This window comes from Neodiprion pinetum, chromosome 5 (assembly GCF_021155775.2).
Source record: "Neodiprion pinetum isolate iyNeoPine1 chromosome 5, iyNeoPine1.2, whole genome shotgun sequence".
NCBI lineage: Eukaryota > Metazoa > Arthropoda > Insecta > Hymenoptera > Diprionidae > Neodiprion > Neodiprion pinetum.
In genome coordinates, this window is record NC_060236.1 from 22,564,050 (window position 1) to 22,587,407 (window position 23,358).

General features: G+C 45.0%; 4 protein-coding genes and 1 long non-coding RNA gene across 13 annotated transcripts; 3 read left to right on the forward strand and 2 right to left on the reverse strand.

Annotated features, from left to right (window-relative positions):
* Positions 1-17: 17 nt before the first annotated feature.
* On the reverse strand, positions 18-4,327 carry Tmem43 (Transmembrane protein 43). Of its 6 annotated transcripts, XM_046627532.2 has the most exons (7): positions 2,894-2,908; positions 2,478-2,638; positions 2,184-2,366; positions 1,799-2,031; positions 1,346-1,646; positions 1,059-1,264; positions 382-973 (listed from the first exon to the last, which is right to left on the reverse strand). In XM_046627532.2, exons 2-7 carry the CDS (start codon positions 2,514-2,516, stop codon positions 691-693), a joined length of 1,245 nt encoding a protein of 414 aa, XP_046483488.1. In that variant the 5' UTR covers positions 2,517-2,638; positions 2,894-2,908; the 3' UTR covers positions 382-690. The 6 variants fall into 6 exon arrangements, with proteins under 6 accessions (XP_046483490.1, XP_046483489.1, XP_046483493.1 ...); XM_046627534.2 differs by lacking the exons at positions 382-973; positions 2,478-2,638; positions 2,894-2,908 and adding exons at positions 18-277; positions 3,327-3,791 and having other exon boundaries at positions 1,019-1,264; XM_046627533.2 differs by lacking the exon at positions 2,478-2,638 and having other exon boundaries at positions 380-973; positions 2,894-3,021.
* On the forward strand, positions 4,078-7,584 carry Mccc1 (Methylcrotonoyl-CoA carboxylase 1). Its single transcript, XM_069136366.1, has 11 exons — positions 4,078-4,212; positions 4,304-4,482; positions 4,559-4,615; positions 4,700-4,775; positions 4,902-5,286; positions 5,357-5,691; positions 5,785-6,081; positions 6,144-6,353; positions 6,423-6,902; positions 7,005-7,196; positions 7,278-7,584. The coding sequence occupies exons 3-11, from the start codon at positions 4,572-4,574 to the stop codon at positions 7,389-7,391; spliced, it is 2,133 nt and encodes a 710-aa protein (XP_068992467.1). The 5' UTR covers positions 4,078-4,212; positions 4,304-4,482; positions 4,559-4,571; the 3' UTR covers positions 7,392-7,584.
* Positions 7,585-8,237: 653 nt separating this feature from the next.
* LOC124219585 (inactive ubiquitin carboxyl-terminal hydrolase MINDY-4B) lies at positions 8,238-13,317 on the forward strand. Of its 4 annotated transcripts, none has more exons than XM_046627321.2 (11): positions 8,238-8,834; positions 9,206-9,366; positions 10,724-10,809; positions 10,892-11,121; positions 11,205-11,445; positions 11,611-11,676; positions 11,749-11,819; positions 12,013-12,163; positions 12,249-12,451; positions 12,527-12,679; positions 12,786-13,317. In XM_046627321.2, exons 2-11 carry the CDS (start codon positions 9,210-9,212, stop codon positions 12,829-12,831), a joined length of 1,404 nt encoding a protein of 467 aa, XP_046483277.1. In that variant the 5' UTR covers positions 8,238-8,834; positions 9,206-9,209; the 3' UTR covers positions 12,832-13,317. The 4 variants fall into 4 exon arrangements, with proteins under 4 accessions (XP_046483277.1, XP_046483279.1, XP_046483278.1 ...); XM_046627323.2 differs by having other exon boundaries at positions 9,226-9,366; XM_046627322.2 differs by having other exon boundaries at positions 8,238-8,707; positions 9,226-9,366.
* Positions 13,318-14,814: 1,497 nt separating this feature from the next.
* Positions 14,815-23,266, forward strand: Cad96Cb (protocadherin Fat 4-like Cad96Ca). The gene is made up of 18 exons (XM_046625268.2): positions 14,815-15,121; positions 16,117-16,245; positions 18,221-18,525; positions 18,622-18,714; positions 18,872-18,979; positions 19,564-19,665; positions 19,744-19,869; positions 20,014-20,208; positions 20,342-20,429; positions 20,649-20,758; positions 20,837-20,983; positions 21,064-21,178; positions 21,259-21,328; positions 21,792-21,902; positions 21,999-22,172; positions 22,284-22,501; positions 22,570-22,937; positions 23,031-23,266. Exons 2-18 carry the CDS (start codon positions 16,164-16,166, stop codon positions 23,121-23,123), a joined length of 2,505 nt encoding a protein of 834 aa, XP_046481224.1. The 5' UTR covers positions 14,815-15,121; positions 16,117-16,163; the 3' UTR covers positions 23,124-23,266.
* LOC124218646 (uncharacterized) lies at positions 19,062-22,577 on the reverse strand. Its single transcript, XR_011177233.1, has 5 exons — positions 21,957-22,577; positions 20,827-21,637; positions 19,997-20,454; positions 19,535-19,824; positions 19,062-19,445 (listed from the first exon to the last, which is right to left on the reverse strand). It is a non-coding gene; the product is annotated as an uncharacterized lncRNA (long non-coding RNA).
* Positions 23,267-23,358: the final 92 nt, after the last annotated feature.

Here is a 23,358-nt window from a genome sequence, read left to right on the forward strand (position 1 = left end):
CAGCCATAACTGCCGCACTACTTTTACCCTACCCAGTGTTCCTTGCGCGAATTACTGTACCCAATCTTTTTCTAGATTGCCCTGCCACCTACGGTGTTTCACGCGCGCAAATCCGACTCGGCCGGCAACAAGATTTCTACCTCTATCCCAAACTATGCCCGTATCGATGTGTCAGTTGACCATGCCGGTACTGCAGAATGCATGCACTGTTGAATTTTTCTGGCGCGCCAACTTCCACAAGATTGGCTCTGTTTATTGTAAATGGCATGTGGTCGGCCTGAAAAAATGGGATTCAAAGGAAAATAGGGGGATATTAGTCATCAAAAAATATGTCACAAATTGAGCCATTGATCTAATGTATCGATTTGTTTAATCTACATGTTAAGTTTTCAATCAAAATGTCTTTATTAAAAGTTATGTAGATTGGCGAGATTGTATTTACAGCTCGCATACTCAGAATTGAAATTTTTTACTTCCTACTAAATAAGTCAAGTTTGTAATGAACAAAAGAAATTATAAACAACTCCGAGAAGGAATAATTATTACCTGGAAAATAAAAATGTTGAATGATGTGACTAGACTCAATACCATAAACATTTGCGCAGGTGTATCATGCAGATCTTTAAACGCATAGAGGGTAGACAGCGAATGATGGAATGTTTTTGACACATAGACAGCGTGCGTTTGCAGTCATAGTCTTCGATAGTTGTCTCGTTGTTGACCCCGATTTTCCGAGAAGATGGTTGAATAGAGAAATGGTACGACGGAAGCCAGCGCCAGACACAAGCCGACAATGGGTCTGTACCATACCCAGGCAAAACCAATGACCAATAAACTGATGGACATGGAGACAGATATGTTTACAGATTCAATAGCAATCACGCCGCATAAAAATGTTGAATTCAAGACGAGCGTGCGTATTATGTTTGCCAAACATGTAGCAGCGAGAAACAGCACTAGCCAACCCAGACCTCTGCAAGTGATGAAATCATGACTCAGTAAGTCGTAATTATCGTACCAGAGCGTTTATCATTTTCAGACAAATTTGCCAGTCCAACCTTATAGCCCAGGTGCGCCAATAGTTGTGCACATGTTCTAGGTGAAACATCTGATCCACGGATATCACGTCCTTTCTTTGTATTAAGATTTCTTCGCCATGCGAGGTCGTATAGGGAACGATAGTTCCATCTACCTGCATGCCGATAATTGAATAGATGTCATCGCCCTTGCCAGCGTACGAAAATTGTATTCTGATATCTCCGACCTGATTGATGATAATTAGAAAGGATTAGTAGAAGTAGAAATAATGCAAGAGCTGTAATAACGGAAAGCAGTGATTTCAAACCTGAGGATTCCATAAGTCATTACTGTGATAGTAGAGGCCAGAGTGCAATTTGATGTCTCTACGCTCCGGCCTCTCATCGCTAGTAATCTCAACAAAGTGATTGAATTTCTTTTTTAACTCTTCACCAAGAGTCAAGGCTCCAATCTTAACCTCATTGGCAATTTGTATCTGACTCCGCACAGGCATGATTTTGGGATTATGGTGACCAGTTCTGATATCGAATGAATCTGAATCCACAAGCTTGTCCTTCCATTCTGTCGTATAATAGTAGTGCTTTTCATCTTCGGTAACACCTCCAAAACTGCACAGGGTGAAATCGGACACAATGGAAATGAATCAGTTTATTTCTAACTGGGTGAGAGAAGTTGTAGATTGTAGTAAAGTAAAAATTTCAAACCGTGAGAAAACAGTATGAAACGAAACAGATGAAGTACAATTCAAGATTTACCTCACCTACGTTCCTCTTCAATTTCGATCCATTGATACATCTGTACCCTTCTCTTCAGCTTTACGCTGGCCATAACGATTCCATAATCAGGTTCAGTGAGCGGTTCAAGCACTCTCAGTGGTCCCGAAAAATGAACAAGTCTGTGCTGATGCTCAGGTAGCACATGGTTCACACTGGACAGCGGCACAATGTTACGCAGCGCCTCATTCAGCGAATGTGCTGTTCTAACCGCACGGCCCTAAGGACAAGCAGCAAGGAGTAAACAGGGAATTGCATGTTCTCTGAAAGCAGACTGTTCCTATAACAAGCTAGGCCAATGGGGATTTCATAATTGCAAAGGTCTTTGGTACAGCCGTCGAACAATGTGCCAGTCAAAGTCTAGTGCAATACCTCGTTCCAAAATAGCAGGCACATCCCAGCTGCGAATAGAACTGACCCAATAATGGCGGTCAGCCAAGATTCCTTGAACTGTTCGGCAACGGTCATCGGTGTGTGAGTGGGTCCAGCTTGTTTGAAACCGGCCGATCTATCGCGGTATGCGTTATCAACATCGCCTCTACGAGGCTGCCCATTCTGAAACGAAATCCAAACAATGTGAAAATTAGGATTACGTTAGGTTAAGTTAGGTTAAATTCTACAGAGAATAAACAAGGTTGAGGCCGGTCGGATGACACGCGAACTTACGTTTGTCCGATACATCCCACCTGTGACAACAATCACCATAAACTACGCCTGACTCGGCGTTTGTATTCACGTACAACAACACGGTGTTCATGTAATCTGGGACATTAACTTAAAAAAACATTCTCCAACAGGCGACTGCCGGATACTCTGGGTAAGCCCATCTGTACATGGAGGTAGCATCCCCATTTTCGCATGCGTGACCGTGTAAAGGAAATACCGGTATATTGTCTCTCTCGCTCTGCGCCGTGATTGGCTTAGCGTGCTTTCTCAACCAATCACGGGCGCAGGGCGACAGAGGTAGAGTTACTGGACCCTGATTTTGACTTGTTTTTCACTTGACGGAAAATCTTCTCATGAGTGAAATACACGGTTGTACGTGAAATATAAATCAGACTCAGGCCCCATATTGCCCTTACCGTATAAGCTCGATGAGTAAACATAAAACGACGAGGGAACGACTGATGCCGCCACAAATCCTCAATTTCCTTAACAATTTCTGCAATTTTAGCACAAAGCGGAAAGAAAATGAAAGGAAAATAGAAAAGCGAGGTTAAGGCTTACAATTCGGAAATACAAATGACAATGTCACTGAACTGGCCTGAACTGCGGTCGCCTCGTCACGAAACCTTTCACAGTCACGATAGTTGATAAATGTTCATGTACACGGAGGCGGAGATTTTTATTGCTCTGGAATTCTCTGATAACTTCTTCTGAGTCTTAGGGGTTAGAAATGGTAAGAATACAATCGAGCGGCGAAAAACTGACGCTTAATTTACAGCATATGTTAGGACGCTTGTCCCAATTTCGGCATCGCTAATCCGTTTACTCGAATGTTTTTCAAACAGTCACCTCCATTGTGCCGAGGCTGTGCCAAACAATTAGCTGTTGAGAACGCGGGATTCGATGTATTCGCTGAAGAGGCATCGTCAAGTCTCAGGGGAAACAACATCAGGACTGGCATCGAGCTAATCACTGGGATGGCTGTGAGTAATTGCTATAACACTGAGGCAACGATTCACCAGAGTGCTTTAATAGAAACATGTGAAAAATATGAAGAACTAATCAGTACCTATGGTTAACTTTTTGGGGTCAGAAAATCGACATGCTAGCACCAAAAGTCTGCATGAAACTTTTTCCAATAACTGTATGGTTGGCCTTCAATTTTTGATTCTAAAATGGGCTGACGATCGATCACAGGTTTCACATACTGACGGACTCCCCAGAAGATTGTGCACAGAATGCAATGACAAGCTGGAAGCGTTCATGGCCTTTCGAACACAGCTGTTAACGTCTCTCAGACTTTTTCTAAGCTCTAGAGACAGTCGAGCTCCTACCGGAACCGAACATCCGTTGGAAATATCATTACCCGCGTTACCTGTGCCAATACTCAATCAAGAAGGAATCGGACTATCTCATGTTAGGGAGAATACATATGTAACGTTAGAGTCAAATAGTTTTGTTAGGTATAGCAGTAGTCAGACAGAGCATTATGTGAAAGTGAAGAGAGCAAATGTGGCCGAACGGGACGACGAATCCGAGATTGATGTGTGCTCAGGGGATGACGATGAAGTTCTCGAACTAGATTTTCAGAGCAAAAAGGATGAAATCTATGAGATTGATAGTTCTGAGGAGTCAGACATACAAGTCTGTGACTACGAACCAAACAGGTTATGAGCTTGTCTTATCACCAAGATGTAAATGTTGCTCAAGAGAAAAAGCTTCAGGATTTTCTTTGGTATATCACAACAAACTAAAATAATTAAAAGTAAGCTTTCATTAAGCAGAAGAATTCGATGATAAGAATTAACTCTTAAAACGATTCACAGTCACTCTATACGTCCCTGAACGATGTGGCTGCATAAGTTAAAAACAGCTTACGGAATACATGGCTTTGTTGACGCAACTCATTATCTTATCTCAATATTCATGACGACGCTATTACGAGACCGTTTGTACGTGTCAGCAAAAAAGAAATGGTTTGATAAGAAATCGTCTTGATCGAGTGGTTGGTAAAAATTGCGTCCACCTTACACCGAAAATTGACCAAGGAAAAACGCATTTTTTAATACGAGAATTTACAGGTATCACCAAGTCATGTACACCCTGTTGCTACGGTCGGTCTGGCCTGTTCATAAAACGTAAGGAGTACCCGTTTGTCGATAAGATAAGATCAAATATATTCGTCTCCACATGCATGTGTCTTGATCGTGCTATATTTACAGGCCCTGGCATATAACCTCGTGGATCGATCGGGAATTTTCATTATCGACCGTACACAATGGAAAAAGGCTTGGGAAGGTATATGCACACAATATCTATACGTATAATATGTACAATGCATAATTTAGACATCAAATTTTAGCAAATCTCTGATGAAATTATAAAACGCAGCTAATTCTGAGCGATTTTATTTCCCGCGCGCAGATCCTCATCGCAAATCGCGGCGAAATCGCTTGCCGAATTGCAAGAACCGCTCGTAAACTTGGGGTAAAAACGGTGGCGGTATACAGCGACGCGGACCAGGAGGCCATGCACGTCCGTTTGGCTGACGAGGCCTACAACATTGGACCCGCGGCTTCGACCGAAAGTTACCTGAAGCAGGATAGTATAATTGAGGCTGCCAAGAAGTCCAAGTCCCAGGCGATACACCCCGGCTATGGATTTTTATCGGAGAATACTGAATTCGCCGAGCTCTGTCAGAGCGAGGGGATCACCTTCATCGGGCCCCCGGCGAGCGCGATCAGGGACATGGGGATAAAGAACACCTCCAAGGCCATTATGGCCGCGGCCGGCGTACCTGTAGTTCCAGGTCCGTAACTCCGCTACCTGCGGCGGTCCTATTTTCGTCATAAGAAAAAAAAAATGTTCTCTCTACGCAGGTTATCACGGAGAGGATCAATCCGACGACAGGTTGATGGCAGAGGCAAGACTTGTCGGTTTTCCACTGATGATTAAGGCGGTGCGAGGAGGTGGAGGCAAAGGAATGCGCATAGCTTTTGAAGAAGGGGATTTTTTCACGGCATTGGAGGCGGCTCGAACCGAATCGGCAAAATCGTTCGGCGACTCGGCCGTGTTGTTAGAGAAATATGTTTCCGAACCCCGGCACGTCGAAGTTCAGGTATTCGCTGATCAGCACGGAAACGCTGTCCACCTGTTCGAAAGAGACTGTTCGGTTCAAAGGAGACATCAAAAAATCATTGAGGAGGCCCCCGCGGTTTGTTAATGCTACATGTATAATGTATATTTATACATTACCACGTGATCCTGATAATCAACGTTATTTTCTGCAATTTTTCAAAACTTACAGCCGGGAATTTCGCCCGAGTTGCGGTCGGAGCTAGGTGCAGCCGCCGTCCGGGCGGCAAAGGCCGTTAAATACGTGGGAGCCGGGACAGTGGAATTTATTCTCGATCGTTACACTCACAGTTTTCATTTCATGGAGATGAACACGCGGCTCCAGGTTGAGCATCCCGTTACCGAAGCAATTACCGGCACTGACCTCGTCGAGTGGCAGCTCACAGTGGCTGCCGGAGAGAAGTTGCCGCTTACTCAGGAAGAGATAAAGCTGGCGGGACACGCTTTCGAGGCGAGAATATACGCCGAGGTTGGTTTTCATCGTTGTATTTCGCAATACCTCGCGAATGACTAGTGAATCCTGCGTTACAGGATCCGAATAACGGGTTTCTACCTGGTGCCGGTCCCCTGTTACATCTAACGACCCCGGAGATGTCGGCTGACGTCCGAGTCGAGACGGGGGTGCGGCAGGGTGATCAGGTTTCCGTGCACTACGATCCGATGATAGCGAAACTGGTCGTTTGGGGGAAGGACAGGAGCGAGGCGATCGGGAAACTCGGAGCCAAACTCGCGGAATACAATGTGAGTAATGTTTGTCCGCGCCTAAGCGGGGGAAAAACGTTTAAAAATACATTGCGATGTTTATTGTAGATCGTCGGCGTGGAAACAAACGTGCAATTCATCATGGACCTCGCTAGCCATCCGAAATTCGCCAGCGGTGATGTTCACACCGGCTTTATAGAGGAGAACCACGCAACTCTTTTTCCGAAAATCGAAATCACCAACGAGATACTGACCCAAGGAGCATTAGCCATGATCCTAGAAGAGAGTTTGCCCTCCTTGAACGACGCTAGCTTTACCCCGTTCGCAACAAACGTCGGCCTCAGACTGAACCACGCGCTTGAGCGTAAATTTCAATTTCTCTTCAAAGATAAGGAATTTGTGGTTAACGCAAGGTACCTTCGACCAGGTGTGTTTAACATGAGAACGAATGACACGGGCCCCTGGAGAAACGTGAGCGGTTCGTTGATAAAAAGGAACAATGTTCTCGAATTATTATCGGAAATCGACGGCGTAATAACCCGCGCTAGGATCGTTAACAACAATGGAGAGCTTTATTTATTTACGAATGTACGTAATATTCTATATTTAATTTTCAGTATTGTTCCCTACATCTACAGTGAAGCCCCATTGGCAAAAGATGAAAATGAACACGTGAATTTTGTTTCAAAGGAGCGCAAGTGGCAGCTGACGATACCGCCGCCGAAGTTCGTCACCGCTGTATCGTCGATCAGCGGTCAGCAGCGAGCGGTTGGTTCTGCGATGAGCCCAATGCCCGGTGTCGTCGACAAGATTCTCGTTCAGCGAGGTGATATTGTTAAAAAGGGCGATCCTCTCCTGGTGATCGTTGCCATGAAAATGGAGGTGAGTATGCCACGATTTGCTTTTCTTTCTCTTCGAGAGCTCTTGAAACTTTATAACACGCATTATTTTTTTTCGCCTCAGCACGCGATCAAGGCCGCCTGCGACGGACTTGTCGAGGAGGTCCTTTGCACTGCTGGCGAGAATGTTGCCAAGAATAAACTTCTCGTTAGGATGAAGGAGGAGGAATCAGCCTAGCTTCTGTTGCCGTACAGGGCGGAAAGTTTAATGATACTTGATACGATTGGAATCGTCGAATCTTCCTTTTTTAACTAATTTTTAATTTTTTATAATACCCATAAGGCCAGTTCTCTGGATTTGTTAATGGTTGTTTACAATGCTAGATATTTTTAACGAATAAATGTACATAATACTCCTCATACGCAAAGAATCGATTGTATATCCGTAGCTGTATACGACGGAACCTGTCCAGTTTATATCTCCCCTTCTCCTTATATATCTTGGTCGTATGCCGAAAAACTGTAAAAGTTATTTGCGGGGGTAATCAATCTCGAGGCGACTTCGTGGCACGTAATTAACGATCGCTCAACGTAATCGATCATTTCTTTAGCGGGTTAAGGTGGACTGGCGGGTCCGTGTGTTCGATGCATCATAGTATCACACGCATCTATTTACACTAGACTTACGTTAGTTTTTGCCGGTGTACATACGCACGTATGTACATACATCAACGTGTCGTGTAGTGCACACAGAGACCATTCCCGACTATTGTATTTCGCACCTGGCACTAGTTCCCTCTCTATTACCGGGATGTATTAACGAACACGGTTGTATACAGAGTACAGGCATGAACCCGATAGCGTGCCGCGAAATACCACGAAATAGATCTCCAGCGGCGCGAAACCCCCGGCACGTTCTCTCGCAAACTTAGAACAACTTTCTTCCTCGGCCAATGAGAGTATATGACTGTAGGATAGGTGTAAGGTATACCAAAAGTTTCAGGGGCAGTTCAGCCGGGCGAGCGTGCCGTGAAATCCAAAGAGAATTTCGAAAGCGGCGGTTAAGGAGTTTAATAATAACGTTCGCAGAAAATATGCGAAACGCGGAACAAATTCTCATCAACGTGTTCACTCAACATCGCCATTCTCATAAATATCTTTCGCGATATACGGTTCGGTGGAATGAGGCTAGATATACCTATCGATCAGAGTTGCAACGCGGATTGATTGTGAGCCTGAAAACTTATTGGAATCGACTGATGGAACGAAGGGTCGACGCTTCTTCGTTCCCACCTATTCACACACCCACACACTGACAACAGGGTGTCGAGGTGTGCGAGGAAAGGCGGGTTGAAAATTTCGGAGTGTTTAGGGTAGGTGGTAACAATTACCGCCTTACACTACCCCCATCCGAGGAGCACAACCAGCGTAGCGGCTGCCTGTCAGTCAACAATTCTGCGCCCTGCTCGTCGGTGCGGACGACCTGCACGTCCCGAGTAACGGAGCCCCTGAAACTTCGTTATTGTCTTGCGGGACGGAGGGAAAAACGCTGAGGTGAAAATTCCACTGACTCTGCAGTCACCGCAGCAGGTTCAATTCTTAATCAAAAGTCACACCGACCATTTATTACACGTACTACGTTCACCGATACACGTCTACTTACAATAATAACCCGTATCCGGTAAGATGTAGCATTATATACATAAACATACGTATATTCAGTGATTCGCGTGATAGTTTGACTCATGCATATAACTTTATCTATTTGTAATTTCGCAACTTTTCGGGATTAAATCGTGTGTATGTCGGTGTATGTTATACCTGACGGAATGGGGTCGGTTGTACAAGGAAGAGGAAGACACTTTAAATTGCGGGGAGTTTATTTCAACAACTTTAGGAATTAGTCTTCTTTTTGCCGATTTCACTCATTAAATCGAATATCACGTACACAAGTGTAACTTCGTAGTCACCTTCTCTCTATAGACAATGTATCGAACAATTATAGCCATTGGACCCGAACATACCTACACAATACCTGGGCAATTTTTATAGTTACATGTCCTGTCGAACAGGCATGAGTGGAGATCGACAGACGACGAGTCAACGAGTACAGCGTATCGAAAGCCGGGGAATCCCCGAAAGAATCGCAGCGGTGCGTCTTATGCAGCAACGAGACGTCAACACGGAGAAGCCAACTTACCTCAGAGACAGAGGTAGGTGCAAATCGCGAATGCTATACCGTGAATACGGCCCTTTCTTGCAACAAAATATAATTTGCAATTGAGCAGGTGTACGTATGATAATTTAAACAGCACGTGCCGTCAGTGGGAGGTGATAAACAATGCCGTCTGGTGTTTATGACGCTTGGCTGCACGACAAGCGACTGTGTCGTCTCCCTAGGGAATAACCGATTATTCCTGTAATAAAGAATGGAAAATAATTCGAGCGTGAGAATATGTTATAAACCGTTCTGCTATCTTGTCACTAATTTCTGGTTGTTAGGTATAAATTGGTTGCCTCTGCAGTACGAGCTGCGCGGTAATTCTGAGTAGATAAATCGCCGTGTTTCAGCTTACGTGAAATTCAGCAGAGATCGCTTGTGTCGTATAAAAAAGTGTTTAAAAGGCCTTGGCGAGCTATAGGCAATGCTATTTGCACGAACGTATGAGGTGCGCTGCGATATGATCCAAAAATAGCTTGTACCCGGCGATGGGTCTTCGCGATAAGATCGTTTACCGTCGAATTTTCGAACAATCTCATCGAGCGCAGGCGGTAAGTTCCAACGAACAGTTCTACATGCATTACCGCATCGTTCGATCAGATTCTGATTTATGACCGTCGGCTAACACGCCACGGGACTCGCGAAGATCGACTTTAATCCCACATGCAACAGTGGATCGGTCAACCGATTAGGATATTTTAGGTATGAAGCTATCGCAGCGCGCGAAAGTTTTGCTGAAATTCGAACGCGAGAGGGAATGTTTTGCACGTTGAAGAAACTCCCGTTGCACGTGCCTATGGCTATATAATTGGTTACAACAGTGTATCGCATAACGATGGTTCGGGAAGATGTTAGTGGGTCATGTCGGAAAACCCTGGCGAATTGACATTGCGAGAAACCAACTTTGTCTGCAGATATATGAGCAGGAGTAGGGGGAGGGAAACGGAGCCAAGACATCGGTGTGCAGGCGCATCGGATACCGCGGAATTTTTGACGTCTCGCGATGATGTTCGGTTGGTATAAAACCACGACCATCCTCCACTCCGATTACAATCGCGGCGGTATCTCTAATCCGGCCGGAACGATTCTTACGGAGTGAAGCAAATACGCGCTCGGATTTTTTTCACGATTATTCAGGCATGCGGCCTGCACCTACGAATATCCTGCAGGTACACATTCACCTCGTTTGCTAGTATTGGAAACATGCTGCTATTCACCCGCACCGCGAGGTGCGCCGAGCTGATGTCCGAGCCCGACGAGCTACAGCTAGCAGGTCTGGGTTTTATCGCCAGTTTTTAATTACTCGGTTTCACTAGCTGCTTCACGAGCCTTCTTTTCCTCATTTTCAGAGCGAGTGTTGTATCCGAGAAGCACCAAGACCCTGGCTAAGGTGCCGGTGATCGGAGGAACACCGATAAGCGAGGAGACGTGCACGGTGGGTATGATGTACAACGTAACACCGAACACCTACCCAACTAACGTATAGCAGATTATTCTCGGGTTTTTCTGCAATGCAGGCATTACGGCAGTTGGTTTTCGGCTCCTGCGCCAGTCCGCCAAGGAGCGAATGGACTAGGACAGGTTTGACCCTGAGGCCAGGGGGGCAAAGTCTTGCCTTCGGTTTGAGGGCGGCGAGGAACTCGACTCGGAGTTTGGTCACAGCGATACAGGCAGTGATGCTGAAGCACTTTCTCTTCAGGACTAACAAGATTGTCACCAGTTTCGCGAGACCAGCATCCCCGGAAGCGTGAGCGCAGTATAACAACAGTATTAATGATTGCCCGGGAATGAATCCGATATAATAGCATAGAAATTTGGCTTCTGTTGCAGTCTACTGAAGCCGAACCACGAGCGGCAAGTCGAAGTCCTGAGCTTGTCGATCGCTGAAGTTATATGGAGGTGTGGAGGCGGCGACGCCAAGCCCAGCAACGCCGCGACTGCTGTCAATCTCGCTTCTACAGGCGGCGCGTCCTCCGGCGTCTTTGTGCCCAAGGCCGTTGTTGTTCTGCCACAGGAGACGCCCTACGTTCAGCATAGCGTGCAATACTTTCAGGACGGGATTACCGAAACGGTATGGTGTTTACGCGTACAGTAGTCGGATTTTTTTATCTTCTCGAATTTTCGAACTCGAATACAAAAGAATAAGAAAAAAAAAACCTACAGCACGGTGATCTCGAGTAATGGCGACTAACGAATCTTATTTTCTGTTAATAATATATGGTGAAAATCGGTACAGCTACATCTCTACGAATTCCATTCTCTTGAAGACCTCCAGATATTTGTCAAGAGGTACCTTTACCTGGTAAGTCGTTCGTAATTCCCTTTGCGAAACACTCGAGAGGAGTACCCGTATTATATTTTGGTGTCGATTTAGTTTCACGACGAAGGTGGACCCGGAGCGATAATTCTCCTCTACAGCGCCGTGCTGTCTCGAGGACTTGCCAAGTGAGGATACGTATACACGTAGTCGCATGCGTGTTCCTGTACACAAATTACACGTATCGTCTAGAGTGCGCGTTATGCAAAATTAATATATACTATAATGAGACTATGACAAGACCCTAAGGAGATACGTGTAATATAAAGAAATCTAACAAAAGGAAAGCGACCGACCCTCTGAATGACGAAATTCTCGTAGAGTGCGGACCGACTTCGAAGACCAAAGAACCTCGATGCTCGGCGGGTCGCCGGAAGAGGGACCGATGAGCGTCGCGACGCTGCTGTTAACCGGAAGGTGTTCGCCGCACCTCCACAACGGGGTGCTTTACGTCGGTGACGAGAACACCTACGTGAGGAGGAGCCCTTTGATATTGACAAATAACGTAAAACCAGGTTCGTCGCAGCGTGTCTCACACACCTTCGTCCTCTGTCAAGGCCGTGCCGAGATGGGGCGTCCTGGCGAGGAGCGAGGTCGGTATCCTGGTGCACGAGGGTGACGGTGCAGACGCCGACAGGCAGCCCGGTTCCCGACTCAAGACTCCGAGCCTGCCGATCTGGCTGACCCTTTGCCAGGGCCACTACGGCGTACTTTTCAACATGAACCGTGAACTTCTCAGAAATTACCACGCCGAGCGGAGGTGAGATACGATCTGCAGCGCAAGGGGGAAAGTCGTGAGACCAACGCGTTAATCCCGGATCTATCCCCGTTCTAGGTTCGAGATTCAATATTACACATGCGGTGGAAGCCACGCCACCCTGACGGTCGACACGAGAGCCAGCGAAGACTCGTCAGCGGACAACGCTGCCAGGGACGATCAACTGGTCGACGTCGCCTCGACTCCCTTGGAGAAGCTGATTCACACCAAGTTTGTATAATGAGATGCTATATCTACGTCTTAAATTTATATCTTTCATGCAGATATCTTATCTCATTAAGACGTAGGTATATCTTAATTTCGATCTTCTCCGCAGGTGGCAAGACGCACAGATTCAATGGAACGGCAGCCCGGTTTTATAGATATTATAATTGCGTAGATGCAGCGACAAAAGGCAGATACGTATCGTCTTGAATATAATATATGTAGTATACCTATGCATGCACGCATATAAACGGTAACGATGTTTCTTTAAATGTAAATTTCATTGTACTAAACCATGTTCTAGTTGTAAATTAGCAATTACTGTGTTAAATGATGTAAATATATATGTATGGTTTATTTTGGTAAATGCTGTACGTAATGAAAATTCTGTGAACAACAGAACTTCGGCAAATCGATCCTACGCCTATGACATGGCTTTGTTATGTATAATTTAATAGTTTACTATACATTCGATTTGTAAGCAGAAATGAATCTAGGTGCCAGGTGTCTACGTAAATCTACGTATGCATATATCCTAGGTAACGTTAGAGGCATGTAACCCATGCGCATCAAATGGAGAAACTTGAGAGAGACGAAATAGACAATTGAGCTACATCCTGAATTAAATATCAACTTGAAATAATGAAGAGAATATAGAATTTCCAAAATTCACGGCTTGAAGCAATTTTTAAAAACGCCTCACCCGTATTTATCTCATACTTTACTTTACGCGTCATCTTACGTGTCGCGTCTAATAATTATTTCATCATTCGTTATTCGATCGACGCGATGATTGTACAAACGGTATATATATTTAGGTATAGATATATCTGTGCGCAAACACCGAATGGGTTCATCCATCCTCTCGCCCTAGAAACGTTCGTCGTCACGCTATCTTTGCACTCGCATGTAGGCAGAGGGTGAATTCGCGCATAGTTTTCTTTTACTCGACTCTATAATATGTTATACACCCCAACAACACACTTCCCACAAATCTAAGGTATTCAGGAGTCGAGACAATGACTCGGTAAATAATGATAATTGGAAGGATCGCACGTACGGAACAAAGCTTACTTTAATAAGAATAGAAGATAAGAAGTAAAGGAAAACGAAAGAAAGCCACTTTTGCGAAGAGGTGAAATTCTCAAACGATATACGTATGTAAGAGGTTACAGCTGAAATACTCTGGTGCACACCGCTCGTTCACTTTCTTTTCCGGGATCAAACTCTTACACACTTGTTCCAAAATAATACCAACCTATAAGCGTATACCGCGGAAGGTGTTTCCTGCGGAAAGAGAGTGACGATAATTTATCTGAAGTCGGGATGAAAGCATCATGTACACACGTTTAATCATTTAGGAACTAGACCGTTGAACAACTGCAGCGTTGTCCCAGTTTTGATGCAACTATTTTTAATCGTCACCGGTGTGAATTAAACATAAACGCCCAGGTATAGCTCTGACGATGGTAGACGCGAACAGGTGAATTTAACACTAAACTGGAAAAGGAGTCGGGGTCATGGGAACCGGGTTAATCCCGTTTCGTCTAAAACTTAACGCGATATGAGCATCGCGCAGCTACGAAGTGGAGGAGGATAAATGATCGTTTGACCGAGGCGACGATGACGATCATTCTGGATCATTAAACCGTGAAAAAAGATTCCTATTCGTTTCGCTACAACTTTTTTACCGGTACCCGTGAGAAAAGATCCGCGATCCGATGCGCATCCGGACTCCGTGAAGGTAAATACTGTAACAACAGCACGCAAGCCATTGTGATCGAATTAAATGATCGATTTTAATCAATCGTTCTTCACGAGTATCGTGGAGTAACTTAAAAAAGTAATAAAGAAAAAAAAAAAATTACACCTGTGTGTTATCACCGTAGTCCCGAATCGAGTTAACCTGCTGCAGTTACGAACAAAGAAATGTACGCGTCGTCGTAGCTGCTTATGCCGGTAAATTTGTGGAGGGATACGGGTGCAGGGTTAGACGTTATAGTTTATACGTAGCGAGTTCCCCCGTTTCAGGAACACCTGTCGTCATCGTCGGTCCCCGGCGATCGTGTAGCCCCACTTCCTGCCCTCTCGGCTGTATACCTTGGCCGTACCCCTCGATGCCCGCTTACTATCCTCCGGGCTCTTGTTTTGTACAGAATACACACGCCGCCGCCGTGCAAGACCCGGTGATTTTTTCACCTCTTTGTGCGTAAAATTCGCGAGTCTTCCTCGACATAAAGCTACGTTTTTTTTGTTTTTTTATTTTATGTATTATAGTTTCGTGTGTCAAGGGTGTAGCCCAACTATGGGTATGGTGGTTCTTCCTCAAACGATTTTGCAATGACGCGGCACCCCAACTCACGAAGTCTGGACTCGCAGTGAAAATTGGATCTTACGAATAATTTGACCTGCAATTCATGGATATTCCAGATGACAATTTTTACCGTGGTGAGTATACCCAAAGTATAAGCGTGTGTAAAGTGATCACCGTACGTAAAGGCAGCAGTTTTTCGGCTTTGTTATATCGCTACATTCCCAGAAAGTTTCATCACCGCAATTTGTCAATCTAAAAGCGAAGAAAGGGAGGACAAAGTACTTGACCATTTCAATTTTCAACAATACCGAAGCTGCCCGTAGCATGGAATACCGGAATGTGAGATAATTGCCTTGACTCTTGGTCATGTAGGACACGCGGTGCCGTTCTCGGTGGGTAGAATCCTCGGAGCGTGTATCGAGGATTCGCCGTCGTCACGGTGCGTCGACCACCGTCATTACATGCGTTTACGAAGTATAAGGATTAAGGAGCCGAAAGAAACGTTCGGTATGATGAATATCGGGTACCTGCACCGATATGTCAGTTTTCCGGTATTGGTCGTGGGGAAATCACTGTCGCAACCTCCGGTTCCAGCATTAGTCATAGTAGGAAATACGCAGCAGGAACTCAAACCGAAAATTAAACCGTGGATCCGGCTGATGTGGAGAAAAAGAAACATGTAAGGGGGAAGAGAAATTACGAAACCAGTCACAATTAAGAGTGGAAATTAAATCGTAGCCGCGATCAGGAAACGCTTGGCAGCAGCAACTAGATTCGGAGAGACAATCGCGAATACAATCATCACCCACATATTTAACATCCATATACAGGCTCATAGAATATAAGCCCACGTATCGCTGCACAAAGTTTCTCTCCGCATGCTTTCTAGCCACGCGTGTACAATAGTACACCGGCTCTATTTTCCCTTCTGCAGCGGCACATTTTATTTCTGCAGATATGTTACATATAGATGATGGATGTGTAGGATCATCCGAGGTGTTCATGGTGCACGTAGAGTGAAGGGTGCGGTACAAATTGGGCTCGTGATAATACAACGATTTGCAATTTTATTCGACTTGTTGATATATCTAATGCTATACTTCTTTTTTGACTGTTCTCACGCCTACAGATGAATGAAGAAATGTTCGTATTCATGGATGGAGACTTTGATACGATATGGAGGTAGATATACTGATAAAGATTATAATCTCGCTGATCTACTACCGCCTCGTCCTGCATCAACCTGCTGCTGCTCAACGTAAGTCCTCATACATTTACGTGCTTACTAATCGCCTTCCTACAAGCCCAACCTATCGTTGTAACACACGTTGGATTCGTCATCGCGAATCAGGATCGTTTATTTGCACATCTTGAACAATCACCGATTCCCACGATTCGCAACGAATCTTTTTCACAAATTTCCTCACTAGCTATCGAAAATATTCAAATATCAACAAGTAATTCAGTTGATTTAATAATTTGGATAATTCTCGAACGAGGGATCATTTATTTCGACGGCAACTTTTCTCATATTTGCAAATATTAATGAAAACCAGTTATAGTTTGTTGATACCTAGACAGCCTAGTCGAAATTCCGCCTCCCAGAATTGGCAATTAGTAACGGTCAGACGGTCCGTTCTTACACTAGCGACTGATTAAACTATTATGGGAATAGCGAAACGAGTAAAAAAATAACGGAAAAAATATCGATAAGGAAATAATGCTCGCATGTGTACAATAAATCTGGTAATAATTAGCGCCATTGCGAGTTACGTAGAATCCGCGTATATAAGACACCCATAGAGGGATATTTCTATGCCTGTAGTCGTATACATGCGTCTCCCCAGCACGCGAATGCGAAGCGATCAGCTCGAGGTATGAATGCGGCTGGCAGACGGCCCAGCCAGGCAGCTAGCCCTGCCTTAGCCGGAAGTTCGCTCCAAGGAACCGCGAATGTATATAGAATATCCACAATCAGGCACACACAGGCGCTCAAACGTATAGGTGTTTGCTGTTATGATATACAAGTACATAGCACATCGTGTGGGCAGATGGCCGAATGCGCGTGCGTGTGTGCCTCGCACCAAGTAAAATATAATTCTTGACACGCACAAGTATACCATTGTACGAAGTATTACTCTTGTTGTAACTTGTACCCTACTTCTTAAGCGCGGTATGAGCGCACGCGTATTATCCAACGCCTTCATCATACGTTTCACGCAATATGTGTATTCTTACTAATACGCAGCCTGCGCGTATGTTTTACTCTTAACTTGGCGCACCTTCGTTCCCAAAGTTCTTTCAATTTCACTGTGTGTTCCGTAGTAATAAAAATAGACTTTTTGTGAGTATCGTTATAGAATTATTAATCTCTTGTTGACAATATTTTATTTACTTTTGTATCAACTTAAGGGTTCGAATAACGTACGGATATAGATTTTTGGTGTACCATTCAGTCAGATAGTTTCGTGAACCCAAATAATTTTTTAAGACTGTTTTTTTTCTATCGAACGTTTTGTACTGTAGTCGACAAAACGCGAGGAAAACGTGACGGAGTTACGGAAGAAGGAAATGTGTAAATAAGGGATCAACTGAAGGCATATTCAACTTTGACGCAACGGTTACAGCTGATTTATCTAGCAGCAAACGCAAAAAAAAGCCTTTCCGCAAATCTTCGCAACGATTGAAACAATTAGAAAAATATTGAAGCGAGCCCGATCGTTTATCTGGAAATTGTTCAACTTTCTTTTTTGTTCTATTTGGGCTTTTATCATTAATAAATTTCTTTTATTTCTCTAATTTTTATTTTCACATGAGCCAATAAAACTAACTGAAAACACATGGGATTGAAATCAGAAATCAAATAAAATTGCCATCGAAAACCTACACGAACGAAACAAGACTAAAGTAAAAATATCGCAGTTTGTATTATAACGAAAAACGATAGCCGCCTATGATCATGCAACTTCATTGAGACTAAACCTTAAGCGCCTGAGAGAAGGTAATCTGAGTGTAGTTAATAGACGCCTAAGTGTAAGCAACGCAATATTCATTACAGCAACGTTGAATGCCATTCTCAAGGGGCAAGCCGAAACTGAATTTATTAAAAAATGACGGATCCCGATACAAAAACCCTATCAAGAAACCAACGGAACCAATGTGCAAAAACTATTATCTAAAAGCGTAGGACTTAATCCTTAGATGTATAAAAATATGTTTTAATGGTTGATCAGTAATACGCGACACAAGATGTTTTCTCGAGAACGGGGCAACAGCGGCCCACCTTTTCGTCGGAGAAGAGCTGGAGGTCGGCGGAGTCGTCGGTGCGATCGGCGTGATTGGGGATCCTGTGATTCCTGGGGATCTGGGATCCAAGGGAGATATTGAGCTGCGGTTGCAGGAGAAGGATAGCCCAGTAGCAATTTATCCCGGGTCAAAGAATCTCACCCTCACCAGGCCATTGGATAAGGAGGGTGTCCAGGGACCGGCCAGTGTTTATGTCAACGTTATTTGTGAAAGGAGACGAACTCTCGATCCGGTTTGTATTATTTGAAGTTTAACTTTCATCTCGCAGAACGAGAATAGTTTTAATAAAGAATATATTGTGTAACATCAATTTTGTCCAATGTCGCAGGGTTTCGTGATACCGGTAAATATACGAGTGACGGACGCGAACGACAATGCTCCACAATTCGTCAATGCGCCTTACGTCCTTAACATTTCCGAGGTAAGGAGGATCTGCGAGTTAATTGATGCGTATTCGCAAGACTTATTCTCAGCGATTGTACATACACCCAAATTCTCGCATGGGCAACTCTTGACCTACTGTTGTAAAAACCGTTAGATCACGATAATGAAGCGGCCACTTCTTCGCATTGTTGAAGGTGACGGTCGTCGGCACGAGAGTGCTTCAAGGTGTTCGAGCGATCGACGGGGATCAACCAGGTCCATACTCGACGGTCGAGTATACCGTACTGCCAGGACCGCACGCGGTAAGTTAGATAATCAGACAAAAATATGGAGATAATTATCGATATATTATTTGTGAATTCCCTTCGTAAAACTTGTAATCAGTGAAGATGATTATGATGGGTGATTTGATTTCCCCGAATTGATGACTATAACGAAGCTGCAGTTACCTATAGCTGATACAAAACTAAAATTTGTCTATCAGACGTCTTATGGAAATCTTATGACGCGAATTTCGGCCTCCAAAAGACGTCCAACGTCACAAAGACGTCGTTTGAATATAAGACCTCCTTTAGGCGTCCAAAGTCACGTTATAAGACTCTTATAAGACGTCTGATAGACAAACTTCAGTTTTGTGTTACCTGGGTAGCGCAGATGATGAACATTGCATCGACGACAAATTTCGTTACTTTTAGTGTTATGTACAGCCAGCTGTGTTCGTGGACGGTGAGAGACTCCGTCTGCAGGTACCCCGAGCACGTGCATGACCTTAGTAGTAGAATCAATAATATTAGTCGAAGTGTAGTCGAGATCAGTCATTTATTAAGCGACATACTCGTCATTTCTCGGTTATTTACCTGCCGTATATAACTGTCTATCCGCATAGGACTACTTCGTGTTTGTAAACGCTCTGGAAGGCACTCTGGTATTGCGCAAGCCACTGGACTACGAGACACTGAGCAACTTTTCCGTTGGAATTCGAGCTCAGGTTTGCACGAGATGATGTTTCTCTCTCTCAGAATCAGTATATGCTAAGGTACATCCTTATGAGTGGTTCTTCCTGTAGGACCAAGGCAACCCCCCGCAGTCGACGGATACGGCCCTTCGGGTGAACGTGATCGATGCCGATGACCAAAATCCAGCCTTCCTAAACGACCAATACAAGATCACTGTACCAATCGGAGAAAAAAGCGTAAGTAGAAATATTCTAAACCACCTGGAATTAGTGGATTCAAGAACCGAACAATACTCGTAGTATATAAGTTCACCGTTTTCTACATGAGAAATATAGTGGAAAAGAATCAGAGAATAATGTATACCTCCTCGCGCGATGCAGGGGACGACGTTGGGAGTGGAACCAGCGGCGATACGGGCCGTGGACCAGGATACCGGGATCAATTCGCCGGTTCGCTACACGCTTCAAGGGGGAGCCGTTTCGTTCCTCTCACTGAACCCGGGAACGGGGGACGTGGTGCTCACCAGAAGCCTGAGGGACCACGAGGTCGTCGCACCCACGACGCTGGTGATAAAGGTGATTCGATGTTCCGTCAAGTTTGCAAATTATAGATTATCGATGTCTTGTGTATATCATCGAGTTCGGAGAAAATTACCCAACGCACGCACACCTCGTAATGTCTATGTTGTTCCATTCATGGCAATCGCAGGCGACCCAGGTTGACAATCCGGATCGATACGCTCTGGCAACTGTCGTCGTCGCTCGGGAGGGAGGACTCGGCGCCGGACCCACAGCCGGTAAACGGATCTCTTCACACGTTACCTATTGGAGAACAAAAAGAAAGAAAAAATTAGACAATCATTTTTATCTCGGAGGCAGTAAATTAAATTTTTGGACATTTATAAACAAATTTGAAGTCATTTTTCAGGACATATTTCTCAACTTTCAAATTCTATGACCTAACTGTGGTTCGGTCACGTTTATACAAACGGTGCAATAAATAAATGATCGCACAGGTGGACGACTTCCGGTGAGATTCGTACTGAAGGACTACCAGGCTTGTATCCCGGAAAACACACCGCCAGGAAGCATTCTCCTCACCGCAGGCGTTAACAAAATAGACCCGGTAAGATTTGTCGTTATGTGATCATAGATGTAAGTTGTGAAACAAGCAGCGTGTCCGTAATTCTTTACCTAACTGTAGAACTTGAGGTTCTGGCTGGTCGGGGCGGGCGAGGATCTCGAGAGGTTCGCCATCACAAGATCCGGTGAGCTCATCCTGAAGGGTACCCTAGACTACGAGCGTCGGATACAGCACAGCTTCCGGGTTCATGTGACGGACGGGCACCACGTAAGGCGTTGGGTTTTCATTTCTGTCTCTTCATTTTAACTTTAGCTCCATAATCAATTTTCCAAATTGCTACTGTTCAGAACGATACAGCGAGAGTGAACGTCTCAGTCGAGGACGTCAACGAATGGGAGCCAAGGTTCCGTCATCCCAGGTACGAGCTTCATGCGAGGAGTCTCCGTCAAGGTTCTATTATAGGTCGGTACAAAACAAATTTCCCGTACGCCGAATTTTTATACGGAGCGGTATCTGCATAGAGAACTAATTCTTGCTTACAGGAAGGCTTGAGGCAGCAGACGGGGACAGAGGGGACAGGGTCTCGCTTTCGCTGAGAGGGCCAGACGCGAGGTATGAGTTACATTTTTTTAAATGCTAGTTCTAAGCGTCAACAAAAATGTACTTGTCTCCCATGACAAATCTTGACCATTTTTGCACAACGTGAACGACAAAGCTGCACTGTTGAAAATTAAACCTTCGCTTCCTACCTGTGACTTTGTAATATGGGACATGTCCGCGGCCGGCGAGATTTCTAAACTACCATTGGGGTCGAATGAAATGAATAGGTATGAGAATTTGCTTGATGATGACCACAGCTTATCCTATGTAATGCTAATCCATATCACTGGCTAGACTGAGCTGTACTGCCACTAAATGTATCTGCAAGTCAAAAAATCTATGCAAAAATTTGCATAACTATACATATAATCCTTACCGGTTTACACTGAATAGGAATTCAAATACAATTACAGATTGGGCTAACACTAATTCATACACATTCTAATGCATTCGTATAAATTCATGCATTTTACAGATCTTTCGAGATTCGGGACAACGGAGAACTGATACTGAGGTCGTCAGGCCCTTTCAATGGGACAACGGCTCGACTGGTCGCCATTGCCTCGGACTCAGGTCGGCCACCGAGGTGAGTTATTTTCCGATATTTATCAATCACAGGATTGCCGAATGGGCGTATTACATGAAGTGTTCAGTAGGTTATTCAATATCAACTCGTATTCAGGTCCAGCATGGTGCCAGTAATCGTTCATCTTCCGAACACCGGTTCCCTGCCAATTGCCGCAAGGGCCGCACCTGCCTGGCTCGGAAGTAGCGTCCTTCTCGTCGCTGTTTTTGGCGCGGTCTTGGGGCTTCTGGGCGTCGTAATACTCGTCCTCATACTATACATATACAAGCAGTACGTATATATACCTCCACACACGCATCGTGTTCCTTTTTTTTCAATATAGTAGGAACCAGGATAACGAGGCTGATAAAGTTTATACCAGTTAAGCATTATTCTCTTTAGCAAACGACCGAAGAGTAGCAATTCGGTCAGCTCGTCGGGTTCGGGATATCGGGACAAATCGCCAATTCCCTCGGCGCTGAGTCCGACGCCCCGGGTGCTAGCTGCCAGTGCGTTACGGGACGCGTCGGAAGGCCGCGGTGTTGCTAAAGGGACGAACGACGTGGACAACCCGGTCTTCGGCGACGACAATGACAGCAATTACACAGCAACAATTAAAAGTACGTCCGCACTGACATTGAGCGCGGCATTCCTTCATTTGTGCAATTTTCCAACTCCATTTTTACAGGTGTCACCTCGGCGCGACAGATGCCCCAGGTCTGCGCAAGGCACAAGGTAGCTCCGATGGTCTTGCCCCCTGTGGCCCCAAACCTGGCAGCCATCAGCCACATTCCGAACCTCGGTAGTCTCGTGCACAACATAAACAACCTTGCAGGCAGCGGTCTTCACCGCGGCAACGCGAGCTCGGTCAACGACTCCTCGAACTACTCTGCCGATCCTCCGGATTCGCTGCAGGCTCCAGTGTCCGCCTGGCCCGCGGGTTCCATGTCCACGAGGGTGAAGAAACTGTCCTGGGACGACGACGACGTCGACGAGGCCGACAACGACGGTCACAATAATAACAACAATAAGCATAGGATCAACGACGCCGACAAGGTGAGTCTACGAATGCAGATTGATATTCGTACGAACGGATTCGTGGAGTCGACTGGATTTGCGTGCGGGTGATTCTTGGCCGTGTTTTTCCAGGCTGTAGACAGTGTCGACGTTGCGCCGGATGTCAGAAAACCTGGAAACGGTATCAACGGTAGTGAGCAACTTAATCTGACCGTGTACTTTTGAACACCATGCGACAGCTTAATTGCAGTCTCTCACCTCGACGAAGACACATATACGAAATTATTATAATGAAACTAAAGACTTTATATTGTATATTTATGATTACTATATACTGAATAAATTGTACCTACATGTACTCAACGAAGTGAAAATGAGTCAACAATTTTTCATATCCTGGGTACAATGTAAGACGTCCACGATACGGTGTCGCGTAGAACCAGTCAAGGTGTAACTGGGT